General features: G+C 47.2%; 1 protein-coding gene across 1 annotated transcript in view; it reads left to right on the forward strand.

Moving 5' to 3' along the window:
* Nucleotides 1–18,392: 18,392 nt before the first annotated feature.
* The window catches only part of TMEM135 (transmembrane protein 135), a 340,734-nt gene continuing 338,810 nt past the window's right edge, over nucleotides 18,393–20,316 (forward strand). The window contains exon 1 of the mRNA XM_088449045.1: nucleotides 18,393–18,713. Coding sequence (XP_088305171.1) covers nucleotides 18,573–18,713 — 141 coding nt within the window. The 5' untranslated portion in view covers nucleotides 18,393–18,572. The remainder of the gene's footprint in view (nucleotides 18,714–20,316) is intronic.

A 20,316-nucleotide genomic window follows, 5' to 3' on the forward strand; every position in this document is an offset into this window, starting at 1 on the left:
GCAGGGTACCAGTAGGGTACTGTGCAGACGTTATACAACCAGAGACATGTATCAGCCAAATGGGAGAACCTTTGTCAGAGAAATGTGTTTAATGGTAATGATGCATTCTATCCCTTATGCACTCCCAGATGATGTGTATTTTATATGTGGAAGGAAAGCGTACAAGTGGCTCACTCCGAGTTCTGAAGGTTTATGTTATCTGGGAAGGGTACTCCCAGAGGTCATGACTCTTACACATGGCGAAATGCTTAGTATTCATAAAAACACACCTTCATCACATCTTCATACACAGTATGAACACAGAGACAAAAGAAACATGATACCTGGTGAAGTACATACAGCCACAAAGTTGATTAGCGAAACAACTGGCTTCCAAATTTTGGTAGCATTAGATCCCACCAGGATCGCTCCGGGTACTTTAAATTTTAGATACATCCAAGACCTTGCTAAATTAATAGATAATATCACCGAGATGTATGATGACACGTTCAGGTACACTGGTAAGGAGCTACAGGCCTATAAGAAAGAACTTGTGCAACACAGACTAGTGTTAAATTATTTAACAGCTGTTACTGGAGGATACTGTGTAACTCTGGCCACCCAATTTGGTGTCAGGTGTTGCACTTACATCACAAATAATACTAGTGATCCCAAAGAGGAAATAGACCAGAAGATGGACGAGATTCTGCAGCTGAAATGGGAATTTCAAAAGAACCATAATGCCTCATTGACCGAGGTGGAGGAAAAGGTAGAAGAGTGGTTGAACCCTGTAAAATGTTCTAGGAAAGTGGGTCCAGGAAATGATTGCTAGTATAGGTAAGCTCCTGATCCTCATATTGGTTGTCATCTTAGTAATTGGCTTATGTGTCAGATGTATTCCTAATGTGTTGAAGTGTGGAAAATGCAATGCTAAGGCAAACCGGGAGAATGAAATTATGATGGTGGTTAGTAGTAATAGTATGGATACCAAGGTAAATGAAGAACTGCATTACAATCCTGAGCTAGAATGTACTATCAGATGATGAAATGTGGATAGATTTAGCCATGCATGAAATGTATTATTAAATGTTATTTTAGACATCTTAAATAATGAAGTCCTTATCCCCTTCAAGACTTCCTTTATAGGTTAGGTGCATCCCCACATCTTTCCCATGATCTTCAGAGATCCGCAGTGTGCATATAAGGGTAGTTTTATGTTCCTCCCCAGGGCGCATTATTGATGGTTTAATGACCGAATTGTGCCATCCCATAATATAACATTAATGTTTTATAGTGTATGACTGAATAGATTAAGACTAGAGTGTGATAGCGCTTTGGTTGCTATCAAAGGGTGGACTGTCGAAGCCGGATGATTGGCTGAGACCAAATTGTGTAAATTAATATCTGGCGACGCCATCTTGCTTCACCCCAGATGACGCCATCTTGCATCGTCAGCACAATACCATCGGGGACGATGCTATAATTAGTTATTAGTGTCGTGGGTCCACTTTGCTACTGCATATTGTTTAAAATCCTATCAAAACTTATATGCACATTAGATAATACATATAAAATATACAAGACGCACAACGCACAGTTGCGCTGTTTATCAAAGCACAAAACACAGACGCACCACGCATACTAGCGTCTTTACACAATATTCTCACACTCACACATGCAATCACTTATAACAAGGTTCCCAAGCATTAAGGTTAATATTAGAGGTTTTAATAGCTAATACTTATGTTGTGAAATGTAATGTATATGATATTTAAGGTACTGAAACTAGTAGACATGTCATGTTCGGTACCATTCTAAATCACTGTTTATTTGCAGATCTCCGGTTCTATCGACAAGGAGATCGCATCATGCGTCCGCAAGTTGTGGATTATAGGAAATTAGTGGATAGAATGTATATCTGTATGTAGTGGCTTTGACTAGTTTAAACCAGGAAAACCGCACAAAGCAACGTTGGATTACCACAGGCTTCTGGACTGATGACTTTATACTGGGACCAGTGCGCACGCGTATGTATTGGCTTGTACCTTTGTATTTACTTGCTTTTTGTTTAGATCACAGCGCGTTATACTTTTCATTGAACAATATAACTTTTTGTGCTTTGGAACCACAATTGGATTGGAAAGCAATTATTTCTTAAGCGACTTGTAGCGCTAACCAGCGACATTTGGGTAAAGAGATTGAGGGGTATCAATACCTTCCTCTCCCGGAATGGCCCGCTGTCCCCATACACTAGTATCACAGATATCTCCTGCTTACCTTTCTCTCCCGGAATGGCCCGCTGTCTCCATACACTAGTATCACAGATATCTCCTGCTTACCTTTCTCTCCCGGAATGGCCAGCTGTCCCCATACACTACATCACAGATATCTCCTGCTTACCTTCCTCTCCTGGAATGGCCCGCTGTCCCCATACACTAGTATCACAGATATACTTACCTTCCTCTCCCGGAATGGCGCGCTGTCCCCATACACTAGTATCACAGATATCTCCTACTTACCTTCCTCTCCTGGAATGGCCCGCTGTCCTCATACACTAGTAATACAGATATCTCCTGCTTACCTTCTTCTGGCGGAATGGCCCGCTGTCCCCATACACTAGTATCACAGATATCTCCTATTTACCTTCCTCTCCCGGAACGGCCCGCTGTTCCCATACACTAGAATCACAGATATATCCTGCTTACCTTCCTCTCCCGGAATGGCCCGCTGTCCCCATACACTAGTATCACAGATATCTCCTGCTTACCTTTCTCTCCAGGAATGGCCCGCTGTCTCCATACACTAGTATCACAGATATCTCCTGCTTACCTTTCTCTCCCGGAATGGCCATCTGTCCCCATACACTACATCACAGATATCTCCTGCTTACCTTCCTCTCCTGGAATGGCCCGCTGTCCCCATACACTAGTATCACAGATATACTTACCTTCCTCTCCCGGAATGGCGCGCTGTCCCCATACACTAGTATCACAGATATCTCCTACTTACCTTCCTCTCCTGGAATGGCCCGCTGTCCTCATACACTAGTAATACAGATATCTCCTGCTTACCTTCTTCTGGCGGAATGGCCCGCTGTCCCCATACACTAGTATCACAGATATCTCCTATTTACCTTCCTCTCCCGGAACGGCCCGCTGTTCCCATACACTAGAATCACAGATATATCCTGCTTACCTTCCTCTCCCGGAATGGCCCGCTGTCCCCATACACTAGTATCACAGATATCTCCTACTTACCTTTCTCTCCCGGAATGACCCACTGTCCCCATACACTAGTATCACAGATATCTCCTACTTACCTTCCTCTCCTGGAATGGCCCGCTGTCCTCATACACTAGTAATACAGATATCTCCTGCTTACCTTCTTCTGGCGGAATGGCCCGCTGTCCCCATACACTAGTATCACAGATATCTCCTATTTACCTTCCTCTCCCGGAACGGCCCGCTGTTCCCATACACTAGAATCACAGATATATCCTGCTTACCTTCCTCTCCCGGAATGGCCCGCTGTCCCCATACACTAGTATCACAGATATCTCCTACTTACCTTTCTCTCCCGGAATGACCCACTGTCCCCATACACTAATATCACAGATATCTCCTACTTACCTTCCTCAGACTGATGTGGATGTGGTGTGTGCAGGGGGTGTGACTAGCACAGTGAGGTTGTCATTACTGATGTGTGTGTATGTGTAATCAGTGCTGTGTGGGTGTGGTCTGTGCAGGGGGTGTGGCATGCACAATGGGGTTGTCATTACTGAAGTATGTGTAATCAGTGCTGTGTGGGTGTGGTCTGTGCAGGGGGTGTGACTAGCACAGTGAGGTTGTCATTACTGATCTGTGTATGTGTAATCAGGGCTGTGTGGGTGTGGTCTGTGCAGGGGGTGTGACTAGCACAGTGAGATTGTCATTACTGATGTGTGTGTATAATCAGTGCTGTGTGGGTGTGGTCTGTGCAGGGGATTAGCTTTAGCATTGTTAATATACGTAGATCATACTTACCTACTTTGCTGGGAAGCTTTCCGGGAGCAGCAGGAGGGGACCTGCTGCTCTCCTCTTCGGGGGGCGGGGCCAGACGATAGACGGCATTAGGCCCCGCCCCTTTACAGAAACCCCCCGTGATTCGCGGGTCCGTGAGGAGGGGGCGGGGCTAAATGACGCGATTTGCCTAATTTAGCCCCGCCCCTTCCCGACGGACCCGATAATCGGGAGCCTCCCGCGATTCCCGGGAGAGTAGGCATGTATGACGTAGATGCACATTTTTCTTATTCACTGTGAACAGAATTGATTATAGTATAAATATGATGATAAACATGTGCAAATCCAAAATGCATTACAGGACTATGGGCCTTATTCAGAGATGTACGCAAAGCCTAAATGGATTGCGTAGATCGCCTGCGCATAACCCATTCTGCACACGTGCTCCCTGAGCCGCAGCAGGGTTACTCAGATGGGTGATGGTCTTGCAGAAGATCCGATGCATGTAGGACGCAGCACTTGGATCTGCGTTGCTATCAGGAGGCGTCTTCACTCCTCAGACGCCTCCTGTTGCATTAGCACATGTTAGCATCGCTGATGCATGTTTGGATGCAGCATCTATGTGAATTTCCCCCCTCTCTGAATCAGGTCCTAGGTGGCCTATGTATTAAACATTGCGGAAGCGTCGCAATTGTTTTCTGTCCGAATCGTGCAAGACTTTTTCATTTTACATCCCGGGCACGCCGGAAAGGTCTCGCACATTTTTGAAAGACTCCTCCTATGATTCAGAGACTACCCATGCGCACGTTGGGTGTGATTCAGAGTCTTATGCAGTAGCTACAGCGTCTTTGTACGCAGCGGCTCTGCTGCAACATGCAAAAGACGCTTCTGTGATCCGCTGCTGCGTCTGGCGATTCTGGACATGGGGTTCAAAGAGCCAAATACATCATACTTGCCGATTTTCTGGCAGCCCCTTCTGGGAAGGGGGAAGCCTGGTCGGCGCAGCAGGGGGCGTGGAGGAGGCAATGGAGGGTGGTGCGGGGACATGGCAGCGCAAATGTGTCCCCACCCCCCGCTATACAATGCCGGCATCGCAAAGCAGGGGGCGGAGCCACGATGATGGGATTCATAGCGAATCTCGTCATCAGCCCCTCCCCGACCACCCACTTTCACTTGGTAAGTTGCCGAGTGTGAGTGGCTGGGTGGTGGGATTGCACAGACTGGAGCAAGTCCGGGAGACTTACCCTCTCTTGCGGGCAGCCGGGAACGCCACACGATTTTTGGGAGCCTTCCAGCCGTTCTGAGAGAGTGGGCAAGTATGAATAATATTAAAAAGGTTTAAAGATGTCAAGGAGTCACAAAGTGAAGCACATAACAAAGGCTAATAATATGTAATGAGAATAGACAATAAATACCTAGTAGCACATTTACATAATGAATAAAAGGTGCATACAGCAGAAAATTCATGAGTTTTCAATATTCAAGTGTGACAGTAATCTGCAGTACAGTCTCCTGCCAGTGTAACTTTGCCAGGCCAGATGACAGTGGCAGGGAGAGATCTTCAACAGCCCAGCATGGGAAATACTGTGAATCACGAGCACAGAAAAGAGCAAGGAGCAACAGATTAGCAGCAGCAATTATTCCTTGCCAGAACGTCTTGCTAAGCAACTGTAAAGCAATGCATGTTGGTTTCTATTCTGTACAGCAGCACTGACCCCATCACTGTCAGAAGGTTCAACCGGGCTGCAATTTGAATAACCATGTGGTCCAGATTGTCTGGCAGCGAAGGGTAATAAGATGCTTCTTTGTGACTCTTCTCCCAATAAAACATAAAATGATAATTTCCAGTCATTTTCTTTTCCTGGTAACTAGGCAACGTGGACTTACTCTTGGCAAGACGCTGCTATGAGCAAATATACAACAGTGTGGTTTGGGCATGACAAAATGCTGCAGCTTGAAAGCACGAGGGGTTCATTTACATATATGCTAATTTGGTTTGTCAGTGTAAATGAAGACTTTTCTAGAATAAAACCCGAGGACGTTTCTCTGCTGAGCAGGTGCATCTGAGCGTATCGAGCACTGTGCAGACTCAATGGTCATTTATGCGCTACCATAGACATCATTACAATGTTCACTAAAGTTTTTATTGTAGATGTACTAATATCTCACTTCTCTCTGCCCTAAGAGACATCCTGCATTACCGCTTATAGCAGCGATGCAGGACAGGGCCATAACTAGGGGTGTGCGACCGGTGACACCGTACAGAGTGCAAGGGCTCTGTGGGCGGCACCGCTGGCGCCCAAGTTCGCTTGATACTGGCTAGCAGGGTGCCTGGAACAGCATCCCGCAGCCAGGACAGCTTGTGCAGCGCTGTCTGTAGTGTCCTGAGCAACCAACCAAGCGTCCTCAGGACGCCCGGCCAACGCTGCGCTTTCCGGTGCTGCCGGCCCTGCCCCTCTTGCGTGACGTCATATTATGCGTGCGATGTCATCCATTGCTTGGCGCGCTGCTCTGTCTCTGCTCTGAAGCTGGGTGGAGGCGTGGCCGTGATCCGGTGATGTCCTGGTAGGCTCAGCACAGCCACACCTCCTCCCAGCATCTGTAAGTGAGAGAAGTATGGGCAGGGTGGGAACCGGTATGATTTACTGCCGGACGCATGTCCGGCGGTTGGTATCCCGACAGCAGCATCCCGGCAGCGGCGAAAATCCCGATCGTCCTCAGGTAAGTATTAGCTAACCTAATTCCCTCCCCTAACCGTCCCTTAGGGGTGCCTAACCCTAACCTCCCCCCCCAGTAGCTAACCCTAATCACCCTCTAAGTGCCTAAACCTAACCCATCCTTCCCCACTGCCTAAACCTAAGTCACACGGGGGGGGTGCCTAACCCCTCCTTCCCCTAGCCTAAATCTAACCTCCCGGGGCCTAACCCTAAGTCCCCCCCTGTGAACCCTAAACCTAACCCTCCACCCCCACGGCTTTCCACGCTCGGCGTCCCTTCGATCGGGATGCCGGGCGTCGGGCTCCCGGCGTATGTCTAATGACAGGCGTCGGCATATCGACGCCTGTCTTTAGACCCTTGCCGGGATATGACAGTCGGGAAGCCGACTGTCGGGATTAGGTCCGCCGGCTTCCCGACTGCATACCGCAGGGCGAGGCGGGCCCCGGAGATGCAGCGGGACCCATAGCAACTGCACCCCCTTCACCCACGGTAGTTAGGCCCCTGTATATAATGCAGTGACAAGTGCAACCATTTACCACAGGAGACAGCACCCATACCCTGATCTTGCCACGGGGCTTATACTGAGTTGAACATTGCTGCAATCGCATTATAAATTTCTGCCAGTCACATCTGCGACTTTATGCTAATGCTAGAATCAGTCCTTCCTCTGGGTTGTAATGCCCACTTTGTGCATCTGCAGTCGCAACCATCGGAAGCATCATTGGTACTTGTGCCAGCCCCATGCTAAGTGTAGAATCTCCATCAGCGTATGGCCTCTAATGTACGCGAAGAGCGTGACTTGACACTTTCAAACCACGCCCATAAAATGGAATAAGATGTGCGTCTGCATAGCAACCAGCCAGGAACGCCCAATACATTCCAGAGAGCAATGCGGCTCAATCGGTCCTGCGATTCTGTGTGCGCAGACACTGTGGCAGTCATGCAGCTTTCAACTTTTTAGGGACACATGCGCGGTTGCAAAAAAAAATAAAAAAATTGACATTTTGCGTGAACATCAGCGATGCATCAGAATCAGAATAAGCCCCTTAATCGGGTACATTTTCTAATTTTTAAAATGCTATGCTTTGCTGCTACCATTTTGTTCCTACACTTTGTATGCTTTTAGTTTAAAGCTGCATACACACGGGACGATCTGTTCTGCGAACGATATCGCTGAACGATCTCCCTTGAAGTTCCCGGTGTGCTCAATGAACGATATTGTTCATCCACACACCAAAGATATCCTGAATGACCAACGATCGTACTCCCATATGGAGAATAAACGATATTGTCCAGGTTGGCCTGCATGCATGGACGATATCGTTATTGTCCATCCGGGAAGGTCGTTGGCTGCTTAAACATGAACGATATCGTTATCGTTCATGAAAATTGTACCGTGTGTACTCACCATTAGACGGAGCAAATTAGCAAATAAAACAAAAGAAAGAAATGCATTACCATTTCTAGTACAGGTTTTATTATGAAAACCTTTGTGCAGAATCAGTCTTGTTTTGAGGTTTGGGAAAGATGGACTGATGCTAAAGAGAGAACCACAAAGTATTTATTTGTGGAGTTTAGGAAAATAATAAATACGTACACTTATTTGCATCTGTAGCAAACAGGGTTACATGCTCATCTTCAATATAATCATTAAGTTTAGTGAATTAAAAAATATATTCACCCCCCCACCCCATTATCACACCTAGGGCCTGCTTCAGAGGTGGACGCACTGCCGATGTTGGATGTAGTGGAACACGCGTCCCGATTGCGTCCGTGCAAAGGATTGCGTTCGTTCAGAGTCTAAATATATATTATTATACCTGGTGTCCTGTGATATTATTGCTATGAGTGCCACCTAATTTATGATGAAAATATATATATAAATATATATATATATATATATATATATATATATATATATATACACACACACACACACACACACACACACACACACACACACACACGTCCATAAATATTGGGACACCTGGACAAACCATGTTGCAATGCAAGGTGTGCAACTACATATACAGTCAGTTACATAAATATTGGGACATTGACAGAATTTTCAGATTATGGCCTCTATTCACCACCACAATGGTTTTGAAATGAAACAAACAAGATGTTCTTTAACTGCAAACTTTCAGATTTAATTTGAGGGTAATTACATCCAAATCAGGTGAATGTTGTAGGAATTACAACAGTTTCAATATGTGCCTCCCAATTTTAAGGGGTCAAAAGTAATGGGACTATCAACGCAAAAGCTATTTCATGGACAGGTGTGGGCTATTCCCTCGTTATTTAATTATCAATTAAGCAGGTAAAAGGTCTGGAGTTGATTCTAGGTGTGACATTTGCATTTGGAATCAGTTGCTGTCAACTCTCAATATGAGATCCAAAGAGCTGTCACTATCAGTGAAGCAAGCCATCATTAGGCTGAAAAATCAAAACAAACCCATCAGAGAGATAGCAAAAACATTAGGTGTGGTCAAATCAACTGTTTGGAACATTCTTAAAAAGAAAGAATGCACCGGAGAGCTCAGCAACACCAAAAGACCTGGAAGACCACAGAAAACAACTGTGGTGGATGACAAAAGAATTATTTCCCTGGTGAAGAAAAACCCCTTCACAACAGTTGGCCAAATCAAGAACACTCTCCAGGAGGTAGATGTATATGTGTCAAAGTCAACAATCAAGAGAAGACTTCACAAGAGTGAATATAGAGGGTTCACCACAAGATGCAAACCATTGGTGAGCCACAAAAACAGGAAGACCAGATTAGAGTTTGCCAAACAACATGTAAAAAAAACATTACAGTTCTGGAACAACATCCTATGGACAGATGAGACAAAGATCAACTTGTACCAGAGTGATGGGAAGAGAAGAGAAGGAAAGGAACTGCTCATGATCCAAAACATACCACCTCATCAGTGAAGCATGGTGGTGGTAGTGTCATGGCATGGGCATGTATGGCTGCCAATGGAACTGGTTCCCTTGTATTTATTGATGATGTGACTGCTGACAAAAGCAGCAGAATGAATTCTGAAGTGTTTCGGGCAATATTATATGCTCATATTCAGTCAAATGCTTCAGAACTCATTGGACGGCGCTTCACAGTGCAGATGGACAATGACCCGAAGCATACTGCAAAAGCAACCAAAAGGTTTTTTAAGGCTAAAAAGTGGAATGTTATGCAATGGCCAAGTCAATCCCCTGACCTGAATCCAATTGAGCATGCATTTCACTTGATGAAGACAAAACTGAAGGGAAAATGTCCCAAGAACAAGCAGGAACTGAAGACATTTGCAGTAGAGGCCTGGCAGAGCATCACCAGGGATGAAACCCAGCGTCTGGTGATGTCTATGCGTTCCAGACTTCAGGCTGTAATTGCCTGCAAAGGATTTGCAACAAAGTATTAAAAAGTGAAAGTTAGATTTAGGATTGTTTAGTGTGTCCCATTACTTTTGGCCCCTTAAAAAGTGGGAGGCACATATAGAAACCGTTGTAATTCCTACACCGTTCACCTGATTTGGATGTAATGACCCTCAAATTAAATCTGAAAGTCTGCAGTTAAAGCACATCTTGTTTGTTTCATTTCAAAGCCATTGTGGTGGTGAATAGAGGCCAAAATATGAAAATTCTGTCAATATTTATGGAGGACCTGACTGTATATATAAATAAATAATCAGTGGCGTATCTATAGTGGGTGTAGTGTGTGCGGGGCACATGGGCCCCCAGGTCCAGGAGGCCCCGCACCGCTCTCCCTGCACCCACATTAGTCTAAACTTACCTGTCCGTGGTCCCGCGTCGGGTGTCAGCGCTGCTCAGAACACCGGAACATGGCTGCGGCAGCCATTTTTCCGGTGTTCCGTGCATGCGCAGTAGACTCTGGGCACACTCTAGTGCTCAGAGTCTACTGCGCATGCACAGAACACTGGAAAATGGCTGCCACGGTAATTTCTCTGAGCAACGCTAACACCCAACGCGTGACACCATTTTTCCAGCAGTAGACTCCAGACACACTCTAGTGCCGGAGTCTACTAATGCTTCAGTGGCTGGCCAGCCGTGTCAGTTGGCTGCCGAGAGAGGAGGGGGCCCCCGAACGGGGAGTGCACACGGTCCCCTTTCTCTCTTAAGATGCCCCTGATATATATGCACAGTATAATATAATATATATATATACAGGTTGAGTCTCCCATATCCAAAATGCTTGGGACCAGGGGTATTTTGGATAACAGAATATTCCGTATTTTGGAAAAATTGCATATCATAATGAAATATCTTGGGAATGGGACCCCAATATACACACAGAATGCATTTATGTGTTATATACACCTTATACACACAGCCTGCAGGTCATTTTATACAGTATTTTCAATAATTTTGTGGCTTAAGCAAAGTTTGTGTACGTACATGAAATTCATTTATGTTTCATATACACCTTATACACACAGCCTGAAGGTAATTTTATACAATATTTTTAATAATTTGTTCCTTAGACAAAGTTTGTGTACATTGAACCATCAAAAATCAATGGTTTTATTATCTCAGTCATGCCAAAATTATTCCGTATTTCGGAATATTTGGATATGGGAGACTCAACCTGTATATGTGTGTGTGTATATATATATATATATATATATATATATATATATATATGAAGAGTAATGGAGACCGGCACTCACTGTTACTAATATCAACGACCGGGGTGCTCAGGTCAGATGACAGCAGGCAGAGGCTGGCTGAATAAATGTAGATCCTTAAACAGTAGCACTCCACGGATTTTCAAACAGAGAAAAGAGTCACTCCGGACTCACACTGGGGTAAAGCTTGACGAAAGATTTGCAATAAATCTGAAACGTTGCTTTACCCCAGTGTGAGTCCGGAGTGACTCTTTTCTCTGTTTGAAAATCCGTGGAGTGCTGCCGTTTAAGGATATATATATATATATATATATATAGTGCTGGAGGGTCACAGAGCCACAGCTGAGTAAGTTGGCCCAGGACAGTTTTCAGGTGCAGAGTGCATTGCGACATACTCACCGATTGGTTACTTGCAGCTTGCTGTGATCAACAGCCAGGTAATAGTCAGCACCTGAGAGCTTGACTTGAAGTTCTCCTGAGAACAAGGTTCAGGGCTCCTGATGCTGTACATCGGCCAGCCGGTAGGCTAGGTGGGAGTATGGTTAGAATCAGGGTGCCGGGACCAGGAGGGTCTACTGATCTTGTGCACATCAGCTGTGACGGAATCGGCATGGAATCCCGGCTGCCGCATGGCCGGCAGTTCGATTCCCGGCAGCGGCAGCCCGACAGATCAGCAGAGCCCGGTAGCGGAATCCTGACAGCGCTGGAAATCCTGATCGTCCCTAAGGCAGGTATAAACTGACCTAACCCTCCCTGGGGGGGGGGGGTTAGGGTGAGGCACCCCTAAGTGCCTAACCCTAATCCCCCCTCTAAGTGCCTAACCCTAACCCCCCCCCTTCCCCGCTGCCTAAACCTAAGTCCCCCGGGGGGGGGGTGGTGCCTAACCCCCCCCTTCTCCTAGCCTAACCCTCCCGGGGGGGGTGCCTAACCCTAAGTCCCCCCCGGGTGACCTAAACATAACCCTCCCCCCCCCACACCCCCCGCGGCTGTCCGCTCGCGGAGCCCGGCGTCAGGTAAATGACAGGCGTCATTTATCCCACGCCGGGATAAAGCAGCCGGGAAGCCGGCTGTCGGTATTAAGGCAGCTGGTTTCCCGACTGCATACCGCTGTGACCGAAGGTGGAAACCCACTGCTGTGATTGCCTTACCATAATAAAAAAAATGGTAGCCTGCTGTTGTGGAAGACCTGACATTTGATGTGCAGTAGCCGCTGAGTTGGGGTGAATAAAAAAAATGACTGCTGTTACCACACATGCTGGACGTGGTATTTTCAAGCTGCCACATTATATAATTTTGATTTCCTCCTCTAATAAGAGCATCAGCCTGGCAGCTGGTTGTCAATGTTTGTGCAGGTAGAATTGATATGTTTTTTTTTTATTCATTATTATTATTTTTGGCAGTGCTGGTCTCCACTGCTTCGATATCAGGTCATCCTAATGATATTACTCCAGCTCACACACAAACTAATAATCTCACTGTCTGAGCAGCTGATCACAAGATTACAGAGCCATCTCGTGATTCTGTTCCCAGCTGACAGTTTACACAACACAGGCTGCCACCCACAGACCTCAATGTTACACACTTACACTGGGAGATCACAAAATTGATAAAAGACTAGGGACGGTGGGGGACATGTATCAAACCTTGGAGAGGAATACAGTGGAAGAGTTGCCCAAAAGCAGCCAATCAGCTTCTATCATTTATCTAGCACAGTCTTTGAAATGACAGTTAAATGCTGATTGGTTGCTATAGGCAACTTCTCCACATTATCTCTCTTGGTGGGAAGGGGGGGGGTGTATCAATCCTAGGAGAGGGATAAAATACCAATCAATAAGCCTCTAATGCTATTTTTCAAAACACAGTCTGTAAAATGAGTTAGGAGCTGACTGGTTGGTGCTTTATCTCCTTCCACTATCTTTAGGGTGATCTTTTGAACCGTTAGCATATTTTTGCAGCTGCGTTCTGTTCGAAATGGCAGCTGCGACCATGTCTGAATCAGGCCCATAATTTGGATATTTTTGCGTATGTCTGTCTTATTCTGAGTCGTGCGGAACTCAATCAGATCGGTCTTTCTGTAAAATTAGAAGTTGCGGTGGCATCGACAACGCGAGTGCGCAGAACCGTCCTGTCTTGTTGGGAGTGTCAATGGTGTGTTGTGGGCGTGTGTCTAAAGCTCAGCGTGACTCACAGGTTTGTGTGTGCGCCTCCTTCCTCCCTCTCATTCTCCCCTTCTCTATCCCTCTTTTCTCCCTCTCTCCTCCTCCCTGGTAGTGGATCCCCTTCAGTTTTTGTACCCTGACTTCATCAGTTAAGGAGCGTACACACTAGACGATATGCTCCCTGAGCGATATCGTCTAGTGTGTCCCTGGCAGGGTGTGCTCAATGTCGTTCATGACATTGAGCACACCCGCTGAGCGATATCAGCGGGTTAAATTATCATTAACGATATCGTTCAGCGCCGGGCTCTCTCCCCTATTCCCCAACATGCAGAAACCTGACGACATCGCCAGGTTGGCCTGCATGTTTACTCGATGAACGATAATGACGAACGACCCGCGGGAACGCGCATCGTCGTTATCGCTCATCGTTTTGATGTTAAAAATGGACGATAAAGTGGACGACTGAACGATAACGATATCGTTTAGTCGTCCACTTTAATCGCCCAGTGTGTACGCACCTTTACTGTCCAATGTCATTCCCTACTATCCACGTGGACATAGAGGGGCAATATAAGCCTATGGCGAGCGAAGAGAGCCATCGTACCTGAAGAGTGTCTCTCTCCTTCCTCCCTCTCTCCCACTCCCTGCCCCTCCCCCCCTCTCTCTGTCTAAACTGTATATCTATCTATATCTCTATCTTTATCTATCTATCCATCTTATTTGGTGACTTTGCTGTTTTGAAAAGGTCTATTTTGACCGCATTGTCGACTGTATTGATGGGCGTGAGTTAAATAAATTGTGTATTCTTTTACTTCATTATGGTGAGTGCCCATCCTTTTGGAGTTATCTATAAATCTATATATATCCTCCGACTCTAAATCCTGCGTTTTGCCCTGGAAGTGGCCATTTCTGTTTATGGGGCTCCCACAAGCCTTAATCCGGCCCTGTGTGTAGGCATTTTAAGACCGTGAAACACTGGAGCCGTGGACAACCCCCCGACCCTGGTAGGAATGGCCACGATTCAATTTTTTTTTTGTTTACAAAAATGTGATTTTGGAGAAAACCTGCCTCTACACAGCATGCAGCAGTGCAACCCTATATCCCAAGAAGGGACAAATTTTGGTGTCTGTCTCACTGAAATCAGGAAAGTTGAGAGGCATGCTCAAGCTGTGATGGGATTGAATCCAATGATGACACTATTTGTGTGGAGTTTGTATGTTCTCCTTGTTTGCAGAGGTTTCCTCCAGGTACTCTGTTTTTTTTTTCTAATCTCTGAAAACACACTGGTAGGTTAATTGGCTGCCGACTAATTGGACCCCTGCACTGTGGGTGGCAACATATCTCCCTACGGTCCCGATTTATGTAGGACAGTCCCAATTAAAGGGCTGCTAAAGAGTTAAGCTTCTGTAAATAGTGGGCGTTTATGGCCAGATTGGGGGTGCAATTGTTAAATGTTGGAGATAATGCGAAATGGAATTAGTCTGTAGACTTCAGTGGGGTATTAAATTATGTGAATGAGTATATAATCTCTGTGCAGTACGACATAGTATAGAGATGCTATACAAGTTAATAATATTAAACAGGGCTCAGCACAATATTTACATGATCTCTGAAGATCTGAACAAGTATCATCCCAGAGCAAGTACTATGGGCCTGATTCAGAGCTGGACGCTCTGACAGAGCGCTCGCTCTGAATCAGGGCCAGCCTTCTGTTTTTTTCGAACGGCCTCCTGGCCGCTCGCATAGCTGTGGGTGACCACCCACAGCTAATGCAAGCAGCCATGATGATGGTTGCGATGGTCAAGACCATCGGGCTTGCGACGAGACCCTTGTGACAGGGTCTCGTTGCCGCAAGCCCCAGAGAGCTTTCGGCTCTAACAGAGCCGAAAGCTCTCCCACTGACATCACTTGTGAAGTCAGTGGGGCCGGCCCCAGACAGTGGGCGTTCCCATGGGAACGCCTCCATCTGACAGCCACGCCCCTGGCCCGCCCACCAAAGGGGGCGTGCTGTCATCCAACATCGACAACGCGCCCCCTTTTGTACGAGACCCGGAGTGACGGATTGCCCGTCGCTATCCGGGTCTCGAACATGCGCACGACTGTGCCGGCTCCGTCGTGCAGTGGGCCACCATCCACCCGCTTGCGAGCGCATAGCGCTCGCGAGCGGGTCTGAATCAGGCCCTATGTCCTTTATGTCTCTACCCAATATAAACCTTGTTCATTAGGCGCCCATCTGGGAATTGATCTTAGCAAAAGATTGTGGGCCTCATTCAGAGGTGGTTGGAGGATGCAAGCGGTCGCTCAGAAACTGGGCGGACGCTTACATCCTGACCGCCCGCCTCTGTTTCGGTCGTTAGGCTGTGGGTTTACACCCACAGCTCTAACGACCGCTAGGGTGATGGTCGCGATGGTCAGAGACCATCGGGGCTTACGACGAGACCCTAGGGTAGGGTCTCACTTGACGTAAGCCCCGGAGAGCTTCTGGCTCTGTCAGAGCCGGAAGCTCTCCACTGACATCACTAGGGCCTCCCCCAAATGGTAGGCGTTCCCATGGGAACGCCTCCGTTTGGGCTGCCACCCCCCGGCCCGCCTTCCAAACGGGGCGAGCTGTCAATCAACATCGACAGCTCACCCCCTTTGGAAAGACACCCGCTACGACCGGCGCTGTTGGTCGTAGCGGGTCTCACGCATGCGCACGAAGGAGCCGGCTCCCTCGTGCGCATGCGCACTTGACAAACATCGAGGCGGCCGTGCGGTCGTAGGCGGCCTCTGAATGAAGGCCTGTGACTCTTAAGCTGCCCATCCACTTAACGATGCGGGAGACGACGGCACGATTACGACGCCGTCGTCTCCCGTGGTGTGAACTGCATACACTGAACGTTCAGTGTATGCAGATCAATCATCCCCGAACATGGCAACCTGACGGCGGTCGTCAGGTTGACAGTCAAGTTCGGGCGATGATTGATGTTAAAAACGACCAGCGGTTGTTTTTATCCTTTTGCTGCCCGATTTGTGGGCGATTACCAAGCGATGGAGCGATAACGACCGTCGTTATCGCTCCATCGCTAGGTTTAATCGCCTAGTGGATGGGCAGCATTACAGGCCAGTAAAATCCTCTATAAAGTACCTGTAATAATTGGAATATTCAATATTAGTTGGACTGGAATCACCCATGCTTGTTGTTGGCACTTGGCAGTTATAAGTTATATATAGAGGGGGGCTGACCATCCCCAATATCTGTGCAGACACTACCCAAGCTTTATATTTATCCTGTCGATACAGATGAATTGATTAACAGCTAAGTGGAAGGAGGACAAACGAAACTGTAAACTATTAATTACAAAATAGATGGCTGGTGCAGGATTGGTGCTCTATTTGTAACTACCCATGTCTGTGCATGGCATTTATCAGTTATAGAGTGGGGCTAAACACTCCAGTATCCCTGCTGGCACTACCCATGTCTGTGCATGGCATTTATCAGTTATATAGAGGGGGGAGCATAGGCAAACGCAGGGGGGGTTTCCGTCTGCCTGGAAACCCCCCCCCCCAGCACACACCATGACCACAATAGTAATATAATAGAATGTTACTAGTGCTGCATGTTCTTCTCAGTATCACAAATGAAATGATTAGCACCAACTGTGGAACTTTTAAAATGCGTCAGCCAGTAATAAATATACCTGTGCACCAACTAGGAGATGTGGAAAACATGCACTGTTAGGGGTGCACTGCTATAGACCATCTATAGGACTAATTAATAATACTGTATAATAATACACTATCCAGTACATAAGGAGACTGATATGTACATATATGTCCAGGGCAGTGCTAAGTTCTTCTGCTGTTACCCCAGACTCCCGGACTTGCTCCAGTGCTCAGGAATGGTGCCCACATCTGAAAAAAACATTCTGCTCAGACAGGATGGACCTATTGCCATATCTAATACCATACTGTGATCGCTGGTCCTGTATATGTTGGAATTATGCAACGCAATATACTTTGTATGTAACATATTAAAGCTGCATAAGTGCTAATTCTGCCCTCTTCATGGACCAGCCAAACTTGCTCTAAAATCAAGCATTTGGAAACCCCCCTCTAGAAATCCTGCGTTTGCCACTGGGGAGGGGGCTGAACACCCCAATCTCTGTGCTGGCACTACCCAAGTCTGTGCATGACATTTATCAGTTATATATATGGGGAGGGGGCTGAACACCCCAATATCTGTGCTGGCACTACCCAAGTCTGTGCATGGCATTTATCAGTTATATATAGGGGAGGGAACTGAGCATCCCCAATATCTGTGCTGGCACTACCCATATCTGTGCATGGCATTTATTAGTTATATATAGATGTGGGGGAACACTGAACACCCCAATCTCTGTGCTGGCACTACCCAAGTCTGTGCATGACATTTATCAGTTATATATATGGGGAGGGGGCTGAACACCCCAATATCTGTGCTGGCACTACCCAAGTCTGTGCATGGCATTTATCAGTTATATATAGGGGAGGGAACTGAGCATCCCCAATATCTGTGCTGGCACTACCCATATCTGTGCATGGCATTTATTAGTTATATATAGATGTGGGGGAACACTGAACACCACCAATCTCTGTGCTGGCACTACCCATGTCTGCGCATGGCATTTATCAGAGATATGAACAGAGTACCCCAACCCCATTATATCATATAAACGTATGAGAGAACCAGTGGATCACACAGGGATAGGCGCTTTAGGGGTAATGTCTAAATCCCCTTCACGGAGAGGACCCTGACGTCAGTGCTTAGGCTGCTGACTGTCAGTGTCAGGGAGACATATGTATGTGTGTGTGGTTACTGCCGAGCTCTCATCCGGGCTCCTCTCCGCGTCCCCGATCCCGTGCAATGATGATGAGCCACCTCGTGTGTGTGCGCGCCGCGCGTCCCCCTGTGCCGTGCGCGCTCCCGGCCTCCCCAGGCCGCCCGGGGCTTTGTACGGGAGTAACCCCGAGCCGCGTTCCCATCAGCGGGGGAGACCTTTACCCTCCTTTCCCCCTCCCTCTCCGGCAGCAGCAGCAGCGTCCCTGTACCGCATCATGGCGGCCCTCAGCAAGTCCGTCCCGCACAGCTGCTATGAGATCGGGCACACCTGGAGCCCGTCCTGCTTCACCTCCTACCTGCAGATCACGCAGAGCGCCATGGAGGAGTCCCTGAAGATCTATGCGCCCCTCTACCTGGTGAGACTGAGAGCCCGGCTGGTTGTCTGGGGGGAGGGGGCCCGGGGGAGGAGGAGGTGCCTGCTGCTGCCTTCCTGCTTTTACTCTACACACTGTATAATATATATATATATATAATCATGTGCATACATGCTGGGACTTGTAGTTCCACAACCACCATGGCAGCGCCACGCCTGACACTGTCCTGTGTGACTTTCCAAAGATGCTCTATCCTGGCAGACAGGGCCAGGGGGACACTAGGCAATTGTGTATGTCCGTGTGTTATCATTCTGTATACAGTACTACTGGTATATTGGTCAAATGCTGGGGGGGGGGGGGGGTCTATTCTCTCCCCTCATCCGCCCCTATACTTACCTCGTCCTCACTTGCCGGCTGTCCCGAGTCCCTTCAATCTGTCCAACATGGTGGGAGCTCCCTCTGCGCGAATGTTGATCGAAGGACATGCAATAACTTATATAGATACTTGGATGTATTCCCAAACTCCGCCATTGCAGTCCAGGTTTTAAGGATATCCATGAGTACAGATGACATAATTAGCATCTACGTCAATTTGAGGTGACCACCTGGGCTCAAGCATGGATAGCTTTAAAACCTGGACTGTAATGGCGGAGTTTTTGTCATGCATGCAGAGCACTGGGTTTAAATGGAGTAACGGCAACATAGTGGCGACTAGACAGGGCGTGTGGCTCGGGACACGTATGTAATACACAGACTGCAGGGCTGTCATTGGTGCTGTCCATTCTAATTTTGTACCATGTATGTGGATCATTAGTTGTAGCATGGGAATGTGTATATCATGCGTGTCCAGTTTGCACGGGTGCGGGGTGAATCCTAAGTGTGAATATTGTGCATGCTCTGGGTAAGTCAGTGCAGACCTTTGTTATTGGTCTCTGAATACTGTGACTCTCAACTTGATACATTGATCCCTTTTGAATTACAGCTGTGAGTTGGCTGCAGTTGTTTGTAGGGCATGGGTCTTAGTCCACAGATCACTCTAGTCCATGCGTCGGATGCTCGCTATTCACAAGTCCAGGATCCCCGCCCTCAGATTGTGAGGCAAAAGCTTGTTTACATATTTATTTATTACCAGCTATTTATATAGCGCACACATATTCCGCAGCTCTTTACAGAGAATATTTGGCCATTCACATTTTCAGTCCCTGCCCCAGTGGAGCTTACAATCTATATTCCCTACCACAAACTAGGGTTAATTTTTTTGTTGGGAGCCAATTAACCTACCAGTATGTTTTTGGAGTGTGGGATGAAACCCATGCAAGCACAGGGAGAATATACAAACTCCACACAGCGCCATAGTGGGAACTGAACCCAAGACTTCAGTGCTGTGAGGTGGTAATGCTAACCATTACACCGTCTGTGCTGCCAACATACTATCTGAGTAACGTAGGGTACTGGCAAACCAAGAGGAAGCTTAATAAGCTTACCCAAGAATTGGGCACCCCATGTTAATTTCACAAACAGGTGGGTAGAAGAGCTGCTGCTTTCCCAGGGAGTCTAGCCTCTGTGGCGTGGGGTCTAGCCTCTGTGGCGTGGGGTCTAGCCTCTGTGGCGTGGGGTCTAGCCTCTGTGGCGTATGGTGTATAAA

The sequence above is a fragment of the Taudactylus pleione genome, unplaced genomic scaffold (assembly GCF_031769625.1).
Source record: "Taudactylus pleione unplaced genomic scaffold, aTauple2 ptg000478l, whole genome shotgun sequence".
Classification (NCBI taxonomy): Eukaryota; Metazoa; Chordata; class Amphibia; order Anura; family Myobatrachidae; genus Taudactylus; species Taudactylus pleione.